Source organism: Tetrao urogallus (assembly GCF_951394365.1).
Source record: "Tetrao urogallus genome assembly, chromosome: 17".
NCBI lineage: Eukaryota > Metazoa > Chordata > Aves > Galliformes > Phasianidae > Tetrao > Tetrao urogallus.
Window position 1 is genome coordinate 8,787,944 of NC_136830.1, and position 13,003 is coordinate 8,800,946.

The 13,003-nt window shown below is 46.0% G+C and overlaps 1 protein-coding gene across 1 annotated transcript in view; it reads right to left on the minus strand.

Moving 5' to 3' along the window:
* Nucleotides 1-6,584: 6,584 nt before the first annotated feature.
* Nucleotides 6,585-13,003, minus strand: part of DEPDC5 (DEP domain containing 5, GATOR1 subcomplex subunit) — a gene marked incomplete at both ends in the record, with an annotated part of 40,883 nt that continues 34,464 nt past the window's right edge. Inside the window, 5 exons of the mRNA XM_079544006.1 lie at nt 6,585-6,880; nt 7,723-7,805; nt 8,793-8,853; nt 9,915-10,086; nt 11,053-11,222. Coding sequence (XP_079400132.1) covers nt 6,585-6,880; nt 7,723-7,805; nt 8,793-8,853; nt 9,915-10,086; nt 11,053-11,222 — 782 coding nt within the window. The remainder of the gene's footprint in view (nt 6,881-7,722; nt 7,806-8,792; nt 8,854-9,914; nt 10,087-11,052; nt 11,223-13,003) is intronic.

Sequence of the window (13,003 nt, forward strand, 5' to 3'; positions counted from 1 at the left end):
AGTATGTCCCATTTTCAGTGCACAGATAAAAATATCTGCAAAATCTGATGAGGACAAGCAGAAAGCCAGGCCCTGGAATGAGATGCACTACCACACTTCCTGCAGCTCTCTTCAACAAGGAAATCAGGACAATGCTTTTGAGAAGCCCTGTGCTTTCCACTTCTTTTACCTGAGGGAGGAATAGCTTCCAGGGTCCTAGCTGTCCTTCTCTAAGGACAAAGCTTTCAGCCTCTAAATCTGGCTGCTGAATGATTCTTCCTGAACTGGCCTCAATATAACCACCCTGAGGGACTCTGCTCAAGGGAGCTGTGACACCTGCTGAAATAAATGTTACTATTAAACACAATTACAGACAATATGACTTCAACCACTGACCAAGCTAGTCTTCCTCTCCCTGCTGCACATACACCAGGGGCTGCCTGAACAGCAGCTACAGCAGTCTGTAGGCCTACAAAAGGAGGCAAAAGGAGGTGTTATGCATCCCATCAAGGCTATTCTAAAGAAAAGAAATAAGAAAAAATATGGTGAGAAAGCTGAACAAGACTGGATAGGAAGGAGAGAGAAAGCAGAAGTGAGAAAGTGTTGAAGACGAGCACTATGCAGCCAGCCTCTGCTCAGTTAGCACTTGTCTTATGAACTTAGAGGTTTTAAAAGCCAGGAGCCTGTCAAGTGGCAAGGGGAGCAGATAGCACCTGAAGGGTGATTGAAAACCCTTCAGGACAATACTCTGGGTGCAGTTTCACTGACCTTCTGTTACTGGGATCCACATGGAGGCTGTGGTGCTAGAAGGGACCTGCCACATGGTTACATGTTCACCTGGGAAGGTAAAGGACCTGTAAGAGCACAGGGCAAAGTTATTCAGCTGGGGGCAGGCATCAACACTGCTTGCTGCTTCTCTGGGCTGCAGGATGGCAGAGTTGAAGTGGGTTCCTGGTTCCATCACAGCCTTGGAGACAAAAGCTACAGGTTGTTCAGCAGTGTGACGGGTCAGCGAAGCCTGGCTTGTCCTCACTTCACACAGTGCACTGATCTGAGTAAAGCTGTAGTAAATCAGTCAGACATACTGCTCTGCTGAAAAGGGGGATCCCCTGGCTAAACCTGTCCTCAGCAGGGGGTAGGTTGACTACTAGACATGCCAGTTTCCTGAGGCTGGGCATGGACCGCTCCCATTTGTGGAGTCAAGGCTCTCTAAGTGATATCCCCTGGGAACTGGAATACAAGACAGTCCCATGCATAAGCTTAAGGGTTGCTTCCTCTCTGAACTGTTACTGCAAAGATGTTTCCATACATCACCTGAATTCCAGCATCTTTAAATGCATTCCTTCAGGAGACTTACCCAGGCCTGCAGCTGATTGCTCCCACCCTGGGTCACAGGGCACGAGGGCCGTCTCCATCTGCTCAGAGCTGATGCTTACAGAAGATCCACCTGAAAGGTGCAAATCAGGCATGCAAAGAAACACAAACAGTTAAGAAGCAATCCAACAACGGTCTATTTTGCCAAATGCAGCAAGACCCTCATTTTCCCCCACGACTGAAATTTGGTCAAGGCTCTGTGAAAGAGCACAACAAGAATGGGTTTTACAGGAATCCAGAATGGACTGGAGCTCAGAATGACATATCTGCATTCTAAAAATCCTCTTCACATTTTAAGGAAAAGGTTTATGAACTATTATTGTGCTCCTTTAAACCATCAGTATTTGCTGCCTTTGAAAGGCACTCTGCATCCAATCCAGCACTGGGAAGGCTACAAGAAAGACAGAAGCAATGTGAAAACGGCCAGGCAGGCGGAAGGCAAGATGCTGCAGTAGGGATGCACTGGATCCCCGCTGTATGTAGAAAGAAGCAGGTGCCATATTTTTCACTACATGAACACTGGCATCTCTTTCATCCTCTTCAACAGAGGATAGAAAATGCTGATAACAGCAGTGATCACTGAGACCAGAGATGAAATAACAAGTTGTGATCACTTGCCATTAACATCAGCAAAAGTCTGACAGATGCACAGAGTGCAAAGATTACATTTTGATCCCAGATCAGTCTCTTAAATTCACATCCTGACCCCAAAGCTGAGAGCTAAAACCTACTGCCTGTCGTATATTAGCTTCCATTTGGTGCCCTTCTGACTCCGGCACCTCTGTTCACCTTTCCCTGCACAAGCTTTGTCAGCACTTCTTGCTGCTTGCACCCACACTCTTCTCTATCATTCTCTTCCCAGGGGAGGTTTTCAGCTTTCTGGACCACAACCCAAACCCATCAGCAAGAGACAAACCTGCAGTTTGTGGAGTGTAGGAATCTCTATATCCAGCTGCTCCTTTGTGTGGTCAAAGCACCCGCAGGGCACGAGTTGATGAGCTTTTCCATATGAAGATGATGGGATTTTTGACATCGTCGATAATTTGCAAACAAGTTATAGACCTGAGCAGGCTGCAGGTTCATGTCCTGAGCCAATCCCTCCTGCAAACCCAGGTGCAGAGAGGGAGCAGGGAAAAAAGAACAAGTAAAACTATCAAGTCTTCGCCTTCAGTTCCAAAAGTAGCGAGGCAGAAGAGTTTTCAGACCCACCAGAGACATTTGTTCACTTGGTCTCCAATAAGTCTGTGTGGATTCCATTAAGGAGATTGATTTATAAACTCAAAAGCAGTTGGCAGAAAACAGATTTCACCCTGCTCCCCTAGGCAATTTGTTTGCTAAAGGAAGCCATTTAGTGTTATTTTATACAGCTATATTTAAACACGCAACATACTGCGTGAAACCTCAAGGCACGCTCTTCCCACAGAATGACAGCTTCATATCAGCAACAGAACGCTCGTGACACAAGCACTAATGCACTCACAACACCAAGGAGCTCCCACTAACCCTGAGCAAACATCTGTATCACATTCACAGAAAAACGTCTGCTGTATTAAACTACATAAACTGAATAATGAGATAGCATAAACGAGGAGTGTTTGAAAATTCAGGCACTAGTTGCTGTCGTATCCTGACCTTCTAGGACTTTTAGTATCTCTTCATGCACAACCTCATTATGCCCTCAATTCTGTTTGTTGTTGTTGATGTTGTGTTTGTTTGTTTCTTGTTTAATGGAATTTTGAAAGTTGCTCCTGCTTTGTGAAAAGAAACAAACCATCTCTACGCTGCAGACCTTTTCTCCGGGCCATCCCGTCTTATAGGAGAAGGGCATGGGACAAACTGAGCAGCACCCACAGACTGCAGAGCCTGAAGCTTTTACCTTGCAAGACAGTAGCACACAAGGGTTACTGAAATAATTCACAGGTTACTTTCATTACAAATTTGTCTGCATCCAGATAAGGTAGATACATGCTTACAGCAACAGTCTTCACCCCCCCCCAGATTTTGTGAGTTTAATGTGATAAGTCAGTATAAAATATGTCCTAGTGAGGCAAATGCAATTGCATAAGCCTACAGCCCAATCAAGTCAGAACTGTTTATCACCATAATACAGCCTCGTGAGTGAAGGTCGTTTCCCTGCCTACGTTCAAGTCCAAAATCAAACCTGTTAAAGGCCTAACAAAGAACTTAACTTCCCTTGATCTTTTTGTTCAAAGCAAGTGAAATTACTCAGCATCATTTTTCTTTCTTCTTCTTCTTCTTTTTTTTTTTTTTTTTAATTTATTTATTTTAAGGAAACTTTTAGGGAAAGATCAAACGTGGGCAATCCCAGCTCCACAAGGGCTTCTGAGGACAGATGTATGATGAGATCAGTTATAGACCCTCGATCACAGAACACAGTTTTTCTGTGGCAAAGGCACCTGACTGCAAGTAGCATATCCCTACCCATTGTTTCTTGCTTGCTTTTGTTGTCACCCCTGCAGCAAAGCTGCACAGCTGCTGGTGTACTTCATCTGAATACTTCCTATTCTTCATACCTTTGGGACAAAGGGAAGGAGGTGAGGATTCCTGTGCACACGAGACAGAAATAAGGACTCGTGTATACAACAGAGCACAAGATCAAGATGGACTCCAGAAGATTCATTCACAATCAAGTAAAAAAGTAAAACAGGCCTTTGTTTCAGGACAACCACTGCACACACATTGCCTTCCACTACACCAGCAGGAAACACTTCACTCACTGCATTTTATTGTAACCCTAACAACTTAAACCCCTATTTTTGTCTCCATAAAGCAAAGGAGAACACATCCCTACCTCCAGGAGCACGCAGGCTGTGTTGCATTGCCCTTATGGGTGTGGACAAGCACACAAGCACAGACAACATGGACGTTAGTGAGGAAAATGCATCCTCTGCCTGCAGTCCACCATGGCCCCAGCCAGCTGCTCCAGAGCAGGAGGTGAGCCCTGCAGCTCCCAGCAGAGCTGCGCTGCCTGCTCCACAGCAGGTCCTTGGATTTGTTCCTTTTCAGCGTGGCCATGAACCACTTCATGCTGAGGCCCCACAGAAAACCTTGTCTAGGCAATGAAGAAGGTTGTGGTTAGACGAAAACAAGTCTCTCCTATTTTTAGTTCCTATGGTACGGAGAATAAAAGAAGCTTAATGCCCACTGCTTGCAGCTTCCAACTACTACAACATTAAGCACAGAGACACTCAGGGGACAAGAAGGGCGCTTTTCTCCCAAGCACAGCAGGACGGACAGGTCAGGCAGCCAGCACAGCACACGGCCTGCTCCCCATTTCCCCATGGACACCTCCCATAGGGCAGCACCACGCTGGCCTTTCCTCCCACCATAGCCTCACTACCTGCAGCCTGCTACACTGCCTGCCCTGCTGCCTGCCCAGCCTGGAAGGTTCTCCCCCCGGCCCTGCAGGTGTGAACTCCTGCTGACCCCTGGGCTCTGCACGCTCTGAGCATCCCTCCCTTCCCTCCCCCTCACCTCAGCACTTGTTCTGCCAAAGAGACTGCATGCACAATCCCTTCAGAGTAAGGCTGCAGTAGAAGAGATGATGAGTTACTGCTACAGCAGAGTATTTTAAGATATTAATGGGGATCAGACACGCACTGTTAACTTTAGCACATGTATGTGAACTGAATGAGCACACAGCTCAAACTCATCCTTCCTAGATGGGTCCCACCTACTAACAGGTGAGTAGTTCCAATCACACAACAGAAAAATAGAATCATTTGAAGGGGAACGGACTCCCAAAGGACATCTGGTCCCACTGCCTGCAGTGCACAGGGATACCCACAGCTCCATCAGTGCTCACAGCCTCATCCCCGACCATGGGTGTCTGCAGAGATGGGGCACCACCATCTGTCTGGGCATCCTGTGCAGTGCCTCACCACCCCCATTGTAAACAACTTCTTTCCTTATATCCAATCTGAATCTCCCCTCTTTTAGTAAACCATTTCCCCTCATCCTATCACACAGACCCCACTAAAGGGTCTGTTGCTTCTTTCTTACAGAGAACCCTTTAGATATTAAAGGGCCGCTCTTAGCTCCCCCGGAGCCTTCTCTCTAGGCTGCACAGCCCCAGCTCAGCCTGTCCTCACAGGAGGTGTCCCAGCCCTTGGAACATTTTTGCGGCCCTCATCTGGCTGCACCCCAACCAATCCATGTCTCTCCTGCGCTGAGGGACCTCATGTGTGGACACAGCACTCCAGCTGAGTTCTCACAGCACTGAGTAGAGCATAAGGGACAATCACCTTTAGGGACAGAACTGCAGCATCAGCTCTGAACAGCAGTGAGAAGGTACCAGCCCTCCACTGCCCTCAGTGCAGTGAGCAGAGAACAGGAACTGCCACCCACCCAGGGTCCTGCACCCACCCCACGCCCACTTCTCCCACTCACTGTGTGCTGCCTTCCATTTGCTTGGACAGTGATTGTGTACTGGAATGCAGGCATCTTCTTTTCACTGCATACAGACTTATCTTAACAATCCAATTCCTCCTTTCCTCCCACCAGCAGCTTCGTGTGGTCAGTGCTCCTGAGTTCTCTGCAGGGTGGATACTGGCCCTGCAGGGCAGCAGCAGGCTGTGTGCTCCCACTGTGTGCCACTGTGGCTGCTGGGCTCTGCCCACGCTGCACACCAGTGGCAGCACCTCCTTCGGTGACATTCTCTTTTACTTCCTGTTTCTGTATTGCTGTCTGGAGTTACAACAAAACATCAGGTCACTCAGTTTTCAGCATTTTTACTTATTTACACATATGAAATTTAACAGCCATCTCTCACACTTTATCATACATATTCACACAACCAGGTACACCTCAACAGGACAAGAGAGGGGCTGCAGCCTGCCAAGGTAGGCAAACAGTACCACCCGCTTCCAGTGCCCATTAGCTGCCCCCCTCACTCTGTGTTGAATGGAACTGCCCTTGAAGACCATTTGCACTTTTCTTGCTCTACTTCTGTTCTAACTGAAGTTCTGGCAACTGAGGACTGCAGCAACTTGATACCAAAAAGAGGTCTGGTGACAGGTATGGGCAATCCAAGAGCTCAGGTTCTTTTTCCAAGGGCTTAAAGGAATTCTGTTGAATATCAACAGCTATATTGATCAGGTCCCCTTGGAGCCACAGGATGAAACCACCAGAAGGGCTCTTTTCCAGTCATTCTCTCCCCCTGCCTCCTTGCCACGTGGTAAAGCTTTCTCCTTACGAAATAAAGCCCTATCTCACGGAGCACTGGCATGCATCTTATCCAGGCAGTCGGTCCAGAAGAGCACGAGCCGGCCGTCTTTGTTCCAGCAGAAGTCTGTGAAGTCTTTCAGCAGCCGATCAGCAAACTTCTCGTCCCCGGTGGCGCTGGACCGCCACGTTTTTGTCAGCATGGTGTTGTAGGCCCAGTTGTAGCCAATGCGCTCTTCACAGAACATGTTCTGGTTGGTGGAGCTGGTGGAGTTGCGCCGGCGTCGCTGCTGCCCACAAGAAAATTTCCTCTTGGAATATGGCAGCTGCAAAAACACTGTCCCTGAGGGAAACAGACAGGACTTCAGCCTCAGGCAGACCTAAGTCCCTATAACCATTAGCTGACTTACTGAGTTTCTGTTAATTGCCTTTTAGCAAGGTAAAACAGAGTATACTTTTCCTTCCTTGCTTTCACACAGTCCTTCTTCCTGCAAACTGCAGCACTGAGAAAGAGCACTTAGTCTTGCCTTTCTCTTGGTAGAAGGGAACGAAGCAGAAGTGTAGGCCCTGATCCATCTTTCTAACCCTACATGAATTCCTGCTGTCTTCTGCAGTCTTCCTAAAGCTCTTCTCCCATCACTGCCTTCACATTTCAGCAGCCCTCTTGAACATGTTATTTCATTGCAATACACCATGCATGGAGCTCAGACAAAGGAACTGACAGGATCACTTTGTAAATGTTAGTTCTAAATACTCAATCTATCTCCCACACAGTGCATACAGGTAGAGAGACATCTACAACTGACCTTAAGCCTGAGAGCACAGCAATGACTTCTCCCAGTTCCTTTCCCTTCTAGCTGCTATGTACACATTTGTTTATTCTGCTCTTGGAATAAGCTCTGCCTTATTTCTTATTATTTCTCCATCTCCTGGAAATAAAAAGTTTCAGAGACACTATAAAGTGAGATTTCAAGCCAGAGCCATTCATTAGCTGCAACACTTTGTGCTTCTCATACCATCTTGCCAGTTTTCTGGTTTGTGCTGGCTGATGCAGCTGCTTGCCATCTAACTAGGGACACAATGAGGACAGACATCACTGACGAAAAACACAAAGTGCATGGCAAACGGTTCTTCTGTTTATGATAGCCTCCTCCTTGCCTCCAGTGCCTGCCAAGTATTGCTCACCTGTGACATGGATATACTGAGGCTTGTTCTCAGCTGGAAAGTTGAATGCAGAAGCCGAGTATTTATCCTGCACAAATCCAAATCTGGAGAAACAAACACCAGAGAAATAAAAAAACTAAAGAGCCACACCAGCTATAATTCTATCAGCCCAAGGCAGGGGCACAAAGGAAAACCCTCCATTATCACAAAGGCTTCTTTTTCTGTAGTCTGAAGGGGGAAAGGGCAGAGAGTTGAGTTGCTCCAAATGTCCTCTGCTCTTGCTAGGTACGGTGTGAAAAACTGCAATGCCACACACTGATCTTTGTCATAGCCCCCACAGAAACAAGGGCCTGTAGAGCAGTTCAGGAGGGCATGGAGCAGTATCTGACTAAATGAAGTAGTTACTAACAAAGGAGGGAAGAGCAAGAGTCAAGAAAAACAGTCAAGCTGTAACTTTGTGACTTTGTTCGTGCTGGGTAACATTTCACATGCAACTCAGTGCAGCTCACCTTCTTTCTATGCTAATGAAAGCATATTTCCAAGATCAAGTCCATTCCAAAAGGCAGTCACTCTACCACGAGAAAAGGCCCTGCCAGCAGCACTGTGAAACAAGCTGGCAGTTCAAGCACACAGAAGTATAGAAAGTTTACAGCAATTCCTTCTTAAGTGGGCCCAACCTCCTGTGTACAGTTCATATCCCACACCTTTGCTTCTTCTTAATTGTTGCCTGCCATCCAGATCAACACTATGTTAAGCACACACGAAGGAAACAACTGTCCCTACTCAGAGAAATGTATTTGCAGCTTGTCTTCTTCAAATTTAGTGCAACAGCACCTTCCAAAGCCAATGCCCTCCCACATCAAGAGCATGGCCTGCCAGTGACAGGATGAAACACTGCCTACCTGCCTCTGCGCCCACAGGGGCACTTCCAGACATTCTAGTTACGTTTTAATCTCAAAACTGGCAAGCAGACTGCAGAGGGCCAGACTGCATGGAACTCAAGTCACACAGGGGTGGCTGTTCAGTGTAGGTCTTCATCCTCCCCTCTCCAAAGAGGTGTGAATGTTTCAGTCATTCTGCTCTGTACATACCTGTAGGCTATTGCTTCCTGCAGGAGATGCATACGGTCCCAGTATGTTTCTGGTTCAAAGCCTGAAGCAAACAAAAAAGTTATCTAGTAAAGACACTTCTTTTCCTTCTCCTTAAAAACTTCAGCTCTCCTCAGAACACCTCTGTGCATTTTAGTTTTTCTACCAACTTCTTTTAATCCCACTGTTTTCTGACAACTGATCCCCGGAATGCCAACTTATCAGAGGTATTGCTTGTATATATCAGTAGCAGATTCATCCCTGAATTTAGCTTTTGTATCTCCAGAGATGAAGGAAAGGATCACAATGGGGTACGTGGGAGGGGACAAGGAGGAGCGTGGGCTGAAGATGCAGCACACCACACAGTGCACTGAGAACAGTTCAAAGTCAGAGAGGCTGCAGTGACATCACAGCAGATGGAATTGTCACTGACTGTTCCACATTTAAACCTGGACACCGGGTTATAAAGAATTAATGAAAATAAATAAAACATGCATTACTATTATTTTAAACAGAGCCTTTTACTGATTGCACCCTCTCACAATGCAATGTTGCCTCACTGTATGGGGACAGAGCTCGCTGAGCTCCCACCTGAGGCTTACCACAACAGCATCACACAGAAGGGTGACGTCACACTGCAGAAAAGGAGATTGCAGTTTCTAGCTCCTAATCTCATGTGCAAACACTCTTACCAAGAATGTAACCATGGCAACAATAAAGAGGGTTGTGAAAGCCTAATCTCACAGAGAAGGATAAACAAATGCAGTATACAAATTCAGAGCAGCTCTGGGCAGGTGCATAACATCACATCAAACACAGCAACTACTTGATATAGGCTCTGTGAGGGTATGCGACATTATGGCACAGATCACCAGAGAGGCAACCCTTCCTGTGCCTGGGAACTTCCTGCTGCCAGCTGCATATACTGTCGTGCTCAACAGGCTGCCAGCACCGTTTCCTCTGAGCACGACTTTCCTGAGAGCAGCTGCTGAAACCCCAAACCAGGCCCTTCCTCCAGCTAACATGGTTTGGTTAACGAGGTTCTTCTTGTCAGCTGTCTGCCAGGAAGGACCTACTTGCAGGAAAAAACATCAAGGGTAGCACAAAGGAACAAACGTCTCTTACCATCAAACAAGTGCTCACTACCCTCCTTCAGCAAGCAGCTAACATTGAGTGGGATGAACAGCTGAGCTCGAAGTGGGTCTCCATACAAGTAGCTGGGCAAAGCAAAGGGGCCTTCCAGGACTGGAACCAAAAGGAATCCACAGGATGTGGCTTTCCGATGCCAACCCTGAACCTGTGGAAAGGATTGAAACAGTGACTCACACGACACATGTCGTGGGGCACCAAGGTGCACAGGAGCAACTAATTCCCCAAGAATAGATCAGACAGCTCAATTCTCCACTGGCACAGCTCGCTTTGCATGGCAGACACACAAGTGTCCTTGTAAAAGCAGTACAAGCACAAGGCTTTCCTTTTTTAAGTGCCACATCAATCAGAAAGCACTTTAAAATAGGACATTTTTCAGGAACTGATTCAGCCTACTTATCATCAGTGGCTAAGCACTGCTGTTTTACTGGAACAGTGCAATAGATTTTAAATTAAAGCAAAAACTCAGCCATTGTTTGGCTGAGTTGGGTGAAACCTGGTACTAATAGTTTGAGTTTTAAAGAAGATAAAAGAGAAAAAAAATCTAAACATTAAAAAAAAAAAAAAAAAAAGAGAGAGAAATACTGCTTGCATTTGCAATTTGAAATGTTCCCAGGAAGTTTTAAAAACTGAAATGCACTGCTGAACAGGAAGATTCCATTGCTCAGAAAAGCCTTGTCCTAAAAGGAATCCCACTCAATTTTAATTTATTATTATTTTTTTTTTAGGCTTGGGTCAAGAAGGAACACAATGCAAAACAGATTCCCTTCCAAAGACTCCGTTCAAGGTCTAAGGTTGGCTCAGGTGGGACTTAAATAGCACCTCCACCCTGCACTGACCTCTGCACAGCATGAATGGAGCCCTCTAAAAGCAGAACTGTCCTGCAGACATAATGACTATGGATTGCATGATAAACACTGACCAGATGCAGCAGTGCTAATGACCATCAGCAAAATTACCTGGAAATGGAAAAGACAGCATATCCAACTCCTCATGTCTCCCCTAATGCTTTCCACCAGCTTCACATGACAGACATGTTCCTCAGCAGTATGAGGGATACAAAAGCCAGAAGGGTACTGCTGTGACTACCTTGCACACAGGGACTGACTCTTACCATCTCAAAAAGAACAGCTGCAGTCACTGCCATCCAGTGTAACTTGATTTCAAAGGCAGCATTCAAGGAGAAATTGCCATGATAGTAACAACTGCACCACTCCAGCCGGTCCGTGCGGTTATTCACATCCACATCAAGTGTCACCGTCCGTTGCTCAGGCACTGTAGCAGCTACACAGCCAAGGAACAGGGGTACATTTAAAAGATGTACTCAAGAGAAGGAGGGAAGTTGGGTAAAAGAAAAACAAAACAAGACAAGCTACTCGAAATGAATTTGTCCTCCCACTCCTCCCCAAATGTTTTTGAGTTGCAGAATAGTCCCAGAATGCTGCCTATGTAGAACAAAAAAGGCAAAAATAAAATAAAAGTATTGCTCAAATGGGGGGGGGCTATGTCATAGAATTATCTTCCCAAGAAATGAACAGGCACTTAAGTTGCAATGAAGATACAGAACCAAGAGTCAAGAAGCTCATCAATAAGCAACTGGTGGCATCAGAGCAAACAGCGAGGCAGCCCCATCTCCTTCACAGCCAGTTTGGTTTTAGTACCTCTGTGTGACCCCACCAGAAATCACACGGTGCTGCTGCACAGGGCAGGAGCATTCCAGGACTTCCTAGAGCCAAGGGAGATTAGAAATTGAACTTCGTGTACCTTTAGCCCCATATCAATATCCCACATTACCACGTGGCTAGAACTGCACATACAGTGCTTTTTGTAAAAGCAAGAAAAGTCAGCCAAGACACATGCAGCAGTGTTAGCATCACTGCAATACTCCGTGCTGCCTTGCAGTAAGTGCTGGAACAGTGCCCAAGATCCATCTCCTCCTGTGCCCTACAGCCCAGCACCCCAGTGAAAGAAAATCCCAGGTATCAAGTAAAAGAGAAACGGAAGCAAAGGAAGTGGAAGAGACCTGTGTGGTGTCACAAGGGGACTGCGAGGTCAGGGACAGAAACCAGATCACCTGAGTTTCAGTCCGAAGTTCTGCTATGAACCACTGCTGTCACTTTCAACTTTTCTTTGTACAAGAGAATCATTTCACATTTCCATAAAGTTAAATACTGACAGAAACGAAGGGCTGCAAAACTACTGTTGAAAAACTTGTGGTGGTTTTTTTTTTTCTTTTTCCTTTCAGATTGATGCACAAGGGATGCATACTGCTATTTCTTGCTTAAGTAGAGGCTCACATGCACTCTTTTATGAGGTCAACTTTTAAACAACCTCATCATTTACTGACTTAACGGCACTAAAAAATGGTTGAAGTTGGTCCTGAAGTAGATGGGACAGTTCCCACCTCCACTTCTACTCTAAGTTGGCTGGACACAATTTTCAAGGTTAAAAGCCAATATTTTATATTGCCATTACTGCAGCTTAGGAACAGATAAAAATAAAGGAAAAATGGAAGAACACCATCCAGCTTTGTTTTGTAAACAAAATCCATGTTTGTCTGCTATAGTCAAACAGAGCAACATCTTGGATTCCCATTTTCTTGCTCCTTTTCAGTGGATTATCAACGTGCATTACAAGATTACAGTGTCAGTTTTGTAATGAAGTATGAATCCCATTCTGAGACGGTGGAAAGCAAATCCCAAAAGTGAAAGCAGCTTAGCTGGGCAGATACCAGTTGTTAGCTGTCAGTTGTAACATTACAGTCCAGTGTGTGTGAAGCAACACACAGTGAAGAATGAGCTCCCTGCTCCCTCAGGCTGTTCTTTTTTCCAGACAACACAACCTCCCCATTAGGGTTGGAGTCCGCCTCTCCACCTTGCCTGCAGCTGTAATTCAAAGGCAAAGCACCAGGAAGGCAGTCCAACCAGGTCAGCTAATCACAAGGACCTTACAAACAGATGTGAAATATCCATGTCACTGAATTTAAAGCTTCAGATTGAAACCGATTTAATTCTGATAAACACCCTGCCTTCCATAGACCCGACTTTAAGAGAACTCACCTGCTT